Genomic DNA, 14166 nt, shown 5'->3' on the forward strand with positions numbered 1-14166 from the left:
TTGCCAAGAAAATAATGTTATTAATGCTATGAACAGAATACCTCCACCACTACCACTACCAGCCACTGCCACCACCACCATCAATCAATACCACTAAAACAACAAAATCACTGATCAATACCATCATATCATGAATACATTAAACTGTCAACACATGACCCAATAAAAATATCAAACATTGATGTCATTAACAACAAAAGGTTTCAATTTTCATAATTTATTATTATTATTATTATTATTGTTGTTGTTGTTGCAGTTGTAAACTGTTCAAACACAACAAAAACAAAACAAACGTTTACATTTTGTATGAAATATATATTTCAGAAGTATTTGATTTTTTTTTTTGGAGGGGTGGGGGGGGAGTGTTTCGAGGGGGAGAGGAAAGGTTATTTTTTCTTTATTTATTTATTTTATTTTGTTCAATTGATTTTATCAGACAAGAGAATGTATCTCTTTGAAGTATGGTAATCCCAGTGCCAAGTTTTAGATTTTAGGAATGAAGCACCAGTGATTCCAATGAGAATATGTCATGAAGAGACCAAAGACAACAATCTCCAGGCCTTCATGATAATAATAATAATAATCATCTTTTCCATCATTGGAGACAATTAATCTCATCGACATTGTTTGTATCTTAACATCATCACTGGCATTCTTGCAGAAGAAGACAATGCACTGTCCATTTATTTTAAGAGGGGTGTAGGGATAGGTCTACTGTAGAATCAGTAGGTAGTAATTGGTAAACATCTCAAGCATGATTCTGGTCCAACCAAATCATGAATTCCATATTGTAGTCACATCAACATTTGAGCCAGTCACGTTGAGGTCAAAAGGTCGTTTCATCGGTGATCTGTTGGACAAACTTTTACATCGTTACAACAGTGATAGTGGACGATCACACCGTTTGGATACCGAGCAAATGCACTACGAAAAAGAAGAAGAAAATTAATGTTATTTTAAACAAAAATTACTAAAAGAAATAACACATTTTAAATTGGGTGGTAGGCTTACCATATTTGCCAGTGTATAAGATGCACCCCTATTTTACAAGAATGTTTGTGGTAAAAACAGATTTATTATAATACATGTTTATTGAAAGACATTTTATTCCTTTAGCAATCGGATTACTACATCAAATACAATGCTTATTTATTCACATTATTTTGAAATTAACCAAAATGTATGAATCTGTGCATGTAGACACAATGCTGTGACAGTATACTAGCAAAAAGCATAAAACCATAAATTCATCATAAATAAATTGTTATATGAGAGTCATTATTTCAATTTTATTTTCTTTCAAATCAATCATAAACTTGTCAATATTTAGGTCAAAACAATTGCCATACAACATACAAAACGTGTCTTTTTTGTCTCTAGATATTTTGCATTACCATGATTGGCCACCAGGATGTTGCACCACTGCAATGGTTTTTCTGCCATCCACTCACTGCAAATGGCTGACTTGTGGATGAAAGTTTTAACACCCCTTTTGTCTTACTTGGAGAATTTTCATTTAGACAATAAAAAATATTTCTTAAAGGTAACAGTCATTCTCCAGGGTAATTTGTTATCAGAGATTGTTACTATCTTCGTACAAGTGGTTTCATGTGAAAATGCAAAATCTGAACATACACACACACACACACACACACACACATGTCAAGCTTCCATACATTTTCCATCAATAAATTTTAAGGCACTGGCCAGCCCCAAGCTACAGTAAAAGACAGTAAAAGTGGTTCAGCAAAAGTGGTTCAGCAAAAGAGACTGATAGAATAAGGACCAGACTTAAAAAGAAGCAATAAATACTGGGGTCAATTTGTTCAGCTAAGTCCTTCAAGGTGGTACCCCACCCATCATGGCTGCAGTCCAATGAGTGAAACAAGTAAAAGATAAAAGATATTCATTTTAAAAATGTAGACTGAAGCAATGAATTTGTGAATAGCTGAATAGAAGGGCTTCAGTGATGTTGGCCAAAATATACTAAAGAACTTTATCTGGGTATAGGGGTCAATGAAGTAAACGGCATTCTTTTCTTTAATTTCAATAGTTTGAATTTCAACAGTCTATTTAAATATGTTAAGTTGACATTAGACTGGTTACACACACACACACACGTATATACACACACGTACATGCAGACATACATATAAACATACACATACACACACTCACACACACATGCAGACATACATACACATACATACATACACATACAAACATACACATACATGCAGACATACATACAGATAGAGAAAAAACATACGTACATACATACATACATACATACATGCATACATACATAGACACACACACTCACACACAAATACATACATACATACACATACATACAAATATATACATAGATAGACAAACACATACACACACACACTACACACACACACACAATACACACACACACATGCATACATACATAGACATACTGGCATACAGACATACATACGCTTACATATATACATAAAGATATACAAACACACATACAGACAGCCATGCATACACACCCATATATACACAGACATACACAGAGACAGACAGACAGACAGACATACCAAGACTACAGCCAATTGGCAACAGTTCACTAATGACTAATCTAAAAGAAATATAAACATGCCAAAAAGTTAACGGGGGGGGTAGGGATAGGGGTAAGGGGGATGCTTGGAAAAGAGATCAGGTATAAGTAATTAGGACAGCTCCCAGCACGGGTGTTTCTCAGAAGAGGATTTAACAACTGCCACAACAGTGTTTTACTACCACCGGTTCCACAAGTTTATTCCCCCATCTCCACCGCCGCCACAACCCTCCCCCAAGAAAGAAAAGAAAGAAAAAAAAATGACAGGAAAGACTCTGTCAGTTAATAAAAATGTTGTGAAGCTCGGAATTATTTTATGGAATAATTAATGAAAAAAAATGTAATCAGTATATAGGCGCAGGGGTGGCTGTGTGGTAAGTAGCTTGCTTACCAACCACATGGTTCTGGGTTCAGTCCCGGGCAAGTGTCTTCTACTATAGCCTCAGGCCGACCAAAACCTTGTGAGTGGATTTAGTAGATGGAAACTGAAAGAAGCCCGTCGTATATATGTATATATATATGTGTTTGTGTGTCTGTGTTTTCCCCCCAATATCGCTTGACAACTGATACTGGTGTGTTTATGTCTCCTGTAACTTAGTGGTTCGGCAAAAACGACCGATAGAATAAGTACTAGGCTTACAAAGAATAAGTCCTGGGGTCGATTTGCTCGACTAAAGGCGGTGCTCCAGCATGGCCACAGTCAAATGACTGAAACAAGTAAAAGATTAAGGGAATCTTTATATGGTTGCTTGATCTGCTAGAAATAGTAGCTAAATTTCTATTAAAAAAGCAACCTACAATTTAAAAAAAAAAAAGACATTATCTAATGTAGTCATGGATATATTGTCCAAAGACAAGTTAGGATGTCCTGCTTGGAATGGTTTGATCATAGAACCATCCACTTGATCAGAGCTGACCTGGGGCTAACAATGACAGCTTTATTACAGAGAAAAATCCATAACATCCATGAGAGTACGGAGAAGCGAATCAATAAGGTACCGGTCAACCAAGAAAGAAGCTGGTGATTCATATCCTGCTAATACCACTGTGATGTGTCCACTTAACTTAGTCTACCTATCTGCAGGATATCTACTGACAGCTGCACTCTAAAATTAACAAGTGATTCATTAACTTGCTGCACTGAGTTTCAATCCAGTCATAAGACATTGGTATCCTAACCAGGAAGAGATTCAGTTTCCATCTGCTTCCCAATCTGCAAACAAAACACAATCTGCTGTTGCTGTTGTTGTTGTTTAGTACAAGTGGGGGAGAAGGGGTACTTGGTGCCACTGTGTGACACCTTGGGCAAGTGTCTTCTACTATAGCCTGTTATTTTTCATGCGGTAAAATATAAGAAGTTTGTAGGTTATTTGTAGGAGAGTCTATGTAGGACATGTTTCACATACCAACAGAATTATTCAGGTGTAGAACACCGAAGGTCAATTTTTAAACGAAATTAATCAAAAGAAATTAGTCATTTTTTCCCAACCTTCATCACTAATTTATCAGTAGAGTATGTTTTTATTTTATAGCAGAAAGGGAACAGACAGAACTTCAGATATTAAATACTGTATACTATATACATAGACAGACTAATAAATACTAACACAACTGTTATAGCTTTGCTTCAAGCATTGCCTCAGAAACTAGAGTTTGCACTAATGGATCACTAAAAATAACAGACACGTTTTGTAATTTAACGAGTGAGAAAGGTGGTGGTGGTGGTGGTGGTGGCAGCGGCGACAACGGTTGTGGTGGTGGAGGTGGGTATATTAACTAAAGACAGGAATAGACAGAAGTTAAAAAAATCTTAGAAATGATGAGAATAGGGCAAAACAAAATTGGCAAATTACAAGTAAAACAGAGACGAGGAAAAGAAAAAAAATTATAAACATTTGTTGGCCACCAACCAAAAATACTTAAGATAAAAACATAGTTAGTTAATAATATGTTCTGTAACAGTTAGAATAAGAGTGTTTCTTGTGTTGCAGTTAGGTGGCATAATTGCCAAAATATTTAACTCTTCATTCTCATTGATAACATCTAGTTCCACCTAATGAAAAACGGTTTTTTTTTATGACAATATTGACTCTTCAATGTTATTGGATTGATTGTTTTTATAAGAGAGAGTGGTTCCAAGAGGAATGCATGCTGGTTTAACTGTGCACCGATGTCAAGTCAATGGAGAGGCATGCTGAGACAGGAAGCCAGTGGGGCATAGAAGAATTATTACCAATATTTTACTTATTATTTTGAACACCATCATCACCATTTCATGTCCACTTTTCCATGTTTGCATGAGCCTGACCGAATTCATTGAGGCAGATTTTCTACAGCCAGTTACCCTTCCTATTGCCAACCCTCACCTGCTTCCAAACAAGGTAATATTTCCCCCACAGTGGCAAATTGTCAGAATCATTAGTATGCTTTAGGACTAAAGCTGAAGCCACATGGTTAGCAAGCAAGCTTTTTAACCACACAGCCACACCCGTGCCTATACAGTTAATTCACCCTTTAGCATTCTGATTACTCTGTTAAATCTAATGCTTATTTATTCACGTTGTTTTGAATTAACCATGCATTGTCTCATAGCTTCAAGATTTCAATGATGCGATTGTATATTTTTAGAATGACATTGTAGGACAGGGGTGAAAGGCTGGATCTGGCTGATCTGAACATAAAGCAGGTAGATTATTTTGGTTGGATATGATCAGTTTAAATGTCAAAGCAAGGTTCTCAACATGGGCAGTACCACCCCCAAGGATGTGATGGGCATGTTGAAGGCTTTAGGGGGTGGTAAGGTAACATACTAAATTTTACCTATAGTAGTAATTATATTATACATGATAAAACTAGTAATGGCTATTAAAATAAAATGAGATCTCGTCAGGTAGAGGGAAGCCATTAACTTGCAACGTATAAAGTAAATTTACAAATTTTTGTCTTAATTTTTTATAATTTCATGGTTAAAAGCTTATACAATCCATTTTTAGAGTAAAATTAACGAATCATTCTCCATGTTTAGTTTAGTTGTGATATTTCATTTACCACTTAGGCAGACACCAGGAATAAAAATGAGGTGGGGGCTGCAAAAAAAAAAATGGTTAAGTACCACTATGTTAAAGGGTTAAATATTTGAGTAGTACATAAAAAGCCCTTAATGGTTCATAGCTTAATGAAACAAAAGGCTCTGTAATTGCCATACCTGTTTCCTATTCTTTTCTTGCAAACTCGACAATTTTTCTCTTCTGTGATAACACATTTTATTTTAGAAAATTTCATATGCTCTTTGATCACCTGAAGTCATAAAAGATACAACATTAATGATAAAACAGTGATGGTAGTTAAAGAAGTATAAAAATCAATAGAGAAGATAATACATGGTGAGCTGAGCTTATCTTGATAACATTTATGCTGCCATTGAAAGCATATAAAAGGCTGCATAAATATCATTTAGAAATAACAGAAAAACCATCAAAAGAACTACAGATAATTTCTGAAAATTGTAAAGATTCTGTGTTGATATTACCATTCTGTATGGTACCATATAAAATGTGATCCCGCATTAAAAGCTAACAATAGACACCTACTGAGATATCCAGAATATTTGTAAAGTGCCATGAACACAACAATGATACGTACGAATGGTAGATTATTCTCATTCTACCCATCCACCCTTGATCCTAGAAGGTTACCTTCAGTTTCTGAAAGCACAGACTCAGCCAACTAATATCTCTCATTATCTTTTACGAATATCATTTATCTCTGACTGGTTTCAGTCATTGGACTGCAGCCATGCTGGAGCACAACCTTGAATGGTTTAATCAAACAAATAAACTCCAGTATTCTTTCTTTTGTTTTAGTAAGTCTGGCACTTATTTTATCAATCTCTTTTGCTGAACTGCCAAGTTAGAGTGATGTATAAAGCAAACAAATGTCAATTGACAAATGAAGGGGGGGGGGGGCAAAGAACACATAAAAAATTTTCTGGGTTAGTTGCAGATGCTGAAGTGGATAGAACAGACAAATCATTAGCAGAGCAGTGAATAAATAAAGTACCATATGTGATGGCATAAAAGATATATAGGCATATTAGATGTATACTCCAATTTCAGCAGCAGCAGACATTCAGGAAAAAGGTTTTGGTACATTGTAAGGTAGATCCAACTTCACACCTAAGACTCAGGGAGATTTTTTGAGGCTTTTTTTTTTGTTAAAAAGCATTGCTTCTTAGATGCCAAGTGCCGATCACGTGAAGTGAATGGAAATTATGGAAGAGAGAGACCCAAGAAGACATGGGACAAAGTATTGAAGGCGAATCTCAAGACACTGAACCTTATGAAGAAGATGGCAAAAGACTGTACTCAAGAAGACCCATCCACCACAGCAGAATTGATACCAGTGCTGCTGGTGCCACCTAAAAGGCATCCAGTACATTCTGAGGAGTGGTTGGCATTAGGAAGGGCATCCAGCTGTAGGAACTGTACTAGAACAGACAATGTGGCCTGGTAGCCTAGCCTGCTTCAGTCAAACTGTCTGACCCAAGCCAGCATGCAAAACAAACATTAAATGATGATGATGATGATGATGATGATGATGATGATGATGATGATGATGGTCGTCGTCTTCGTCGTCGTCGTCATCGTCATCGTCATCATCATGTGTGTGACAGAATAATTAAACAAAGATGGGTTGTGGGTAATATAGCAGCAACACTGATCTCTGCATTTGCAACACAATCAGAATCGACAGATGAGCAAAAGGAACATTTCTATAAGAGCTTTCTTACAGATTTACTTTGATGGCAAATGCTAAATAACCTTGCCGTTGTGACAGACAATTTTATCAGACTTCTGTGTAACAATGACCTAGTTCTCATAACTGAATTTGTCAAAGAATTAGAGATAAAATTCCAAATATGAAATATTAAACCAAGCAAAGATGACATTTTTAACAATTACAGCATGGAAGACACATATCAGTCATTCTGAAAACACAAAAAAACTGTTGACTTCACTTAAACTTTTATTCTTTCTCTTTTATCTTTTACTTGTTTCAGTCATTTGACTGTGGCCATGCTGGAGCACTGCCTTTAGTCGCGCAAATAGACCCCAGGACTTATTCTTTGTAAGCCTAGTACTTATTCTATCGGTTTCTTTTGCTGACCCGCTAAGTTACGGGGACATAAACACACCAGCATCGGTTGTCAAGTGATGGTGGGGGGAAAAACACAAACACACATACATATATATATATATATATATACATATATACGACGGGCTTCTTTCAGTTTCCGTCTACCAAATCCACTCACAAGGCTTTGGTCGGCCCGAGGCTATAGTAGAAGACACTTGCCGAAGGTACCATGCAGTGGGACTGAACTTGGAACCATGTGGTTGGGAAGCAAGCTTCTTACCACACAGCTACACCTGACCTTTTTTTTGTTATTACCCTTCAAAGCTCCAATACACTTCTCAACTTCTTGTTCCATACGTTGGGTTCAAATTTTGGCGCAAGGCCTGCAATTTCAAGGGTGAGGATAAGCTGATTACATCGACCCCTGTACTCGACCGATACTGGTTTTATCAACCCCAAAAGGATGAAAGACAAAGTCGACCTCAGCAGAATTTGAACTCAAAACCCAAGGCCAGGTAAAACGCTGCTAAACATTTTGCCTGGCATGCTAACAGTTCTGCCAGCTTCCTACTTTTTTCATCCCTTATATTAAAAAGTTTATTTATCCCTCATATATATGACAGTGGAATCCAGAGGCCCAGGGGAAGGTGGTGTTGGTGGTGGGAGTCTACAACACTTGAAATACCCAGATAATCAGGACAGTTGGTATCAGGTATTTTTCACTGGCCACAAGTGTCCCAGGGAATTATTCCAGCTGCTCTGCGATGTATGCATAAGATGCAGCAATAATTTCTTTGCTTATCTCTTATTATTGTTGTTGGTGATAGTAGTGTTGATGGTGGTCATGGTGGTGGTCATGGTGGTGGTGGTCGTCGTGGTCGTGGTTGTGGCGGTCGTAGTGATCATGGTGGTGGTTGTCGTTGTTGTGGTGGTGATAGTGATGGTGGTAATGGTGATGGTAGTGGTAGTGGAGGTGGTGATGGTCAGGGTGGTGGTGGTCATGGTGATGGTGGTAGTGGTGATGGTAATGGTGATGATGGTGATGGTAGTGGTGGTGGTGGTGATGGTAGTGGCGGTTGCTGTGATGGTGGTGGTGCTGGTGGTGGTGATGGTGGTGGTGGTGATGGTGGTGATAGTGATGGTGGTAATGGTGATGATGGTGATGGTAGTGGTAGTGGAGGTGGTGATGGTCAGGGTGGTGCTGGTAATGGTGATGGTGGTGATGATGGTGGTGGTAATGGTGGTGGTAGTGCTGTTATTGGTGGTGATGGTAATGTTGATGGTGATGGTGGTGAACGTGTTATATATATATTAAGTCCACCACCATCATCATGCCAAAACTTCAGATTATTGTATGTATCCAGTTTTCTACTACAAGAAGTTCTAAAAATATTCTTCTCCCCACCACCACCACCACCAACCTCACTGAAACATCTTCTCACTCCTATTTCCTGCACCCCACCTGCAGCACATGACCCTGTCCCCACCATCACATCAGAATCTACCTTCCACTCACTACACCTTACCATTTTTCTTGTTTTACTACTTACATCGTTTAATCTTCAACAGGAAGCGAATAACAATAACAATAATAATAATAATAACAATAACAATAACAATAATAACAACAACAACAACAACAATAATAATAATTTGTAATAATAATGTTGATTGCTTAATAAATCTCTCCCCTACTCAACACAACACTGCCTCAGCACAGCCCTGCCCCCCCCCACCCACCATCCGGTACTAGGGGGCTGACTTCTGACACAATGCACACTCCAACCTTGCTCTCAAACCTGGCACCACTCCACAGTAATTGTTAAGACTGGATGCACTAAATAACCAAGAGCCTCTGAGTATCCGCCAGCAGCACAGGAGTAAGACTTACCACCAGCCACGCTGAAGGGAGAGAAGCTTCTATGTGGTGGCATGACTTACTAGAAACAACAGCCAATTTTTCAACGTTATTCTCATCAATTCAATGTCCATTTTTAGCATGTTGACATGGGATAGTCAGAATTTGTTGGGGCAGATTAACTATGGCTGGGATGCCCTTCCTGCTGCAAACCCTAAACCTGTCTCAAAGTAAGATAAAAAATTTCCCCATGACCAAACATGCTTTTACGGAAGATTGGAAAAGAAGGACACTGCTTGCATGACAGTGACACTTGTTTACGACTGTCATTTGAGGTCAAGACAAGGAAACAGTAACAAACACACATGCACGCACACACACACACACACACACACACACACACACACACATGGGCACCTACACACACAGGCACACACTAGCATAACTAGGGGAGGGTAGTTGGGGCGGTCTACCCTGGGCGGCACTTTTAAAGGGGCAGCACTTCTGAGTCAGTTGTAGGCAATATGCTTTTAGTGGGGTCTGGGGGCAGCAAACAGAAGGGCCACCTTAGGTGGCACACAAACTAGCTACACTAGTGCATGCACAGACACACACATGCATACACACGCACACACACACACACAACAGACTTCTTTCAGTTTCTGTCTACCAAATCCACTCACAAGGCTTTGATTAGCCCAGGGCTATAGTAGAAAATACTTGTCCAAGGTTCCACACAGTGGGATTGAACCTGAAACCATGTGGTTAGGATAAAAAAACTTCTTACCCCACAGCCACACCATGCTTGCCATAAATATATTAAATTCGAATGAATAAATAAATAAATAAAAAAACACAGGATCTTTACAGTTGGAACATCTTCAATCATACTCAATTAAGGCTGGCCCAGGGTTATAAAACAGCAACAAAAACAGAGGGCTAAGGGCATTTATTGGGACCACTAGACCCAGAAGTTGTGGTCCACTTTAGAACCAATGACAAAGGCAGGTTTAATTACTTATTCGCTTCCTCTCTTCAATGAGTCGACTTCTCAACAGTTAAAAGAACGACACTTCCTCTTTATGGAAAAAATGGCAAAAATAAAAAAAAAGAGCTGTACTTAAAGATTAACAAAGACTCGAGAACACTTATAAAACCACCCACCTTTTCTGTTGCGCAATTGCTATTCTCTCTGATATTCACCTTGTATCATCAGTGTTCTCTCTCTCTCTCTCTCTCTCTCTCTCTCTCTCCAGATAAGGAGAGCATGTATTCCTCCTGTTCAACAAGCTTTTGTCTCTCTATCATAGATTCATATCCCTCTCTTCTGTATCCTTCTCAGTTGAGGGGTTTTTGTCTTGCAGGTTACTTCGGGACCTCACCAGTGCTGGTGCCACATAAAAAGCATCCAGTCCACTTGGTCAAGCGGTTGGCTTTAGAAAGAGCATCCTGCTATAGTAACCGTACCAAGACAGACATTGGAGCCTGATGCAATCCTCTGGCTTGTCAGTTCCTGCTAGTTGGAGATGCCTGTCAAGGACACAAGAAATGTGTCAAGGCCGACAGGAAGCGGTGCTGCTTCCTAGGGCTAAATAGCAGTAGTATTATTCCCTTCATGGGACTGTCACATTAAGTTGACAGCATACAACTACTTTCTCGCATCACTACTGCATAAATCTCTCTGAGAAATTTAGAAATGTATTATTTCTATTTTTGAAATCAGTGAATATATTTCACTAGAATTATTATATGTTTACAAGAGCTTGACAGGCATCTCCAACTAGCAGGCCATTGCTACTCCAGACTGATGACGAGCAAAGACTCAGAAACATGTCTCTGGATGCAGGCTTAGCTGGGTGGAGGTGCTTGTCTCCCCCTTGTAAACATAAGGACACAGGGTATCCAGACATAGAAAATTTACTCCAACAGATTCTGTCAGCAAGCATGGAAAACAGACATTTGATGATGATGACAATGACAATGATAGGGAGGTGATTTGAGGGTCGTTTGTAAAATCAAATGACCTTACTCCTAGGGGACATTTGTCAGCTTGTTTACATGCCTGTAATAATTGCTCTTTAGACCCTGATTAAAATCAGATAATAGATCAAAATCATCTCTCCTTTTTCATATATCTAGATGTCTATCATATATATATGATGTCTCCTTCCTATTTTTAAATAGGAGGTTGATTGAGTTGATGGAATTTGGCTGCTATATCTTGCAGCCAAATTGATTGACTAGCTCACAACAAATACTTCAGTATGTTCTCTGTGTGTCTGTTCGCTTTTTTCTCTCTCTCTCTCTCCCCCATATTTAGAGAGCCTAATTTATTAATTCTTCAATTAACAAGCCTAGTTCTTTGTTTCGAGCTGGTAAATTACAAATGTTATATATTTCCAGAGTGAGACACTAGACTCTAAACACAGACCCATAATAAAAGAGATAGTCTCCAATAAGCAGTTCCATTTCATGCTCTGTAGCTTTTGTTTGTGCGATTGGAGATTGAAGAGAGTTGTAGGAAATCACTGAAGCACTTCATTACACATACATATATATTTACAATGTCACGCTTGAGTAGGCAGAGCCTGTGTGAATATCATTGATTCAGAGTTCCCCATGCTAAGTTTACATAAGATTCAGCATGAGTGAATGAGTGGCCATGATGACTAAAACAAGCCAAACAACAAGCGCAATGTTTACGAAGCCAGGTTCCCTCGCAGTGGCCAGTTACTTCTGCATACACTCAGCCAGGCTCTTGTTTTGGGTCCACTTTCTGTGGAATGACGACATCAAAAAATAAACAGCAAAACGAGCATCACCGTCACACAAGTGGTGTCTTTCCTTTCCAGTCTTCCACGAAAACATGTCTGGCCACAGGGGAAACTCACCTAACTTCGGACCAAGTGAGGGTAAGCAACAGGAAGGGCACCCAGCCATAGAAAACCTGCCTCAACAAATTCCATCCAACCCATACAAGCATGGAAAAGTGGACATTAAAATAATGATAATATACATCAACAGTCTTCTCTCTTGCACACAACATCCGATGCCTCTTATACCCAGATGCTTGTTGTTGTTGTTGTTTTATCTGAATAACTAGTTACTATGATAAGATAAAAGGTATGAATCACACTTGGCAACGCATTTTAAATTAATCAGTACAGTGAAAAAGTCAGGTGATTAGATTTCTTGACTAACGTAATGTATGTTTCCATGCCTGCTTCTCTATCTACTAAGAATTTTGCAGTCGTTGGTTGAATTTAGAAATGGTATTCCCTTGTAGGATATATTAACCAACAACTGATTATATTACAAATTTAGAGAAACATCCAGCTCCCACTAAGCAATGGAAAAAATAATAATAATAATAATAATGTCTGTTTTCCATGCTGGCATGAGCTGGACAGTTTTGCAGGAACTGGTGAGACCAGAGGCCACACCAGGTCCCATTGTCTGTTCTGGCATGGTCCCTATGACTGGATGCCCTTCCCTAATGCCATCCACTTTACAGGGAGTACTGGGTGCTTTTTATGTGACACCAGCACTAACAGGGTCACCAAGTACGTTGCAAGACAAAAAAAAAAAACCCTCGACTGAGAGGTGGCGGGTGGGTTCTTGAGATATCTTGTCCATTGACAAACAAACAAACGTGACTGGAAACAATACCACCGCCTTCACAAAGGCAGAGGTAATAATGATTTGGAAATAACATTTCTGCAAGTGGAGGTAAATATCACCAAGAGACTGACTTCTTCAAAAGAAATTTCCTATGTTTACTCCTCAGCAGTAGTAGACTGGGGTTCAATTCTCTGCTGGTGGGGGTGATATACACTTTAATAGAAGTGCCCCAGCATGACTACAGCCTCTGGTTGAATGTGATAAAAGAATGATAACAGAATAACTACTGTGTTTTAAAAGTATTATGCCACTTATTTAACAGACAAGATAGTTGAGAACTTGCAAATGACTTAGTAGGTCGTAACATAACTGTCCTAGTGAGAAGCGCATGTATAATTGTTTGTTATTTAAATCACAATCAGGTGCAAGGATGGATGTGTGGCTGAGAAGTTTGCTTCATAACCACGTGGTCTTGGGGTCAGTCTTATTGTGTGGAACCTTGGGCAAGTGTCTTACAATAGACTATGCCCCAGGTCAACCAAAGCCTTGTGAGTAGATTTGGTAGACAGAAACTGAGGGACCCAAGGCGGCGAGCTGGCAGAAACGCTAGCACGCTGGGCGAAATGCTTAGTGGTATTTCGTCTGCCATTATGTTCTGAGTTCAAATTCCACCGAGGTCGACTTTGCCTTTCATCCTTTCGGGGTCGATAAATAAAGTACCAGTTACGCACTGGGGTCGATGTAATCGACTTAATCCCTTTGTCTGTCCTTGTTTGTCCCCTCTGTGTGTAGCCCCTTGCGGGCAATAAAGAAATAAGAAACTGAGAGGCCCACTGTGGAGCATGTGTGTATGCATGTGTGTCTGTTCAGGTGGTGAGCTGGCAGAATCCTTAGCATGCTAGGCAGATGCTTAGCGGCATTTCTTCTGAGTTCAAATTCCACTTAGGTCAACTTAGCA

General features: G+C 39.0%; 1 protein-coding gene across 1 annotated transcript in view; it reads right to left on the reverse strand.

Annotated features, from left to right (window-relative positions):
* Positions 1–201: 201 nt before the first annotated feature.
* LOC106877150 (vam6/Vps39-like protein) overlaps positions 202–14166 on the reverse strand; it is a 72552-nt gene continuing 58587 nt past the window's right edge. Inside the window, exons 24-25 of the mRNA XM_014925961.2 lie at positions 5799–5890; positions 202–924 (exon numbers count right to left, since the gene is read on the reverse strand). Of these exons, the coding sequence (XP_014781447.1) occupies positions 840–924; positions 5799–5890 (177 nt within the window). The 3' untranslated portion in view covers positions 202–839. The remainder of the gene's footprint in view (positions 925–5798; positions 5891–14166) is intronic.

This window comes from Octopus bimaculoides, chromosome 11 (genome assembly GCF_001194135.2).
Source record: "Octopus bimaculoides isolate UCB-OBI-ISO-001 chromosome 11, ASM119413v2, whole genome shotgun sequence".
Classification (NCBI taxonomy): Eukaryota; Metazoa; Mollusca; class Cephalopoda; order Octopoda; family Octopodidae; genus Octopus; species Octopus bimaculoides.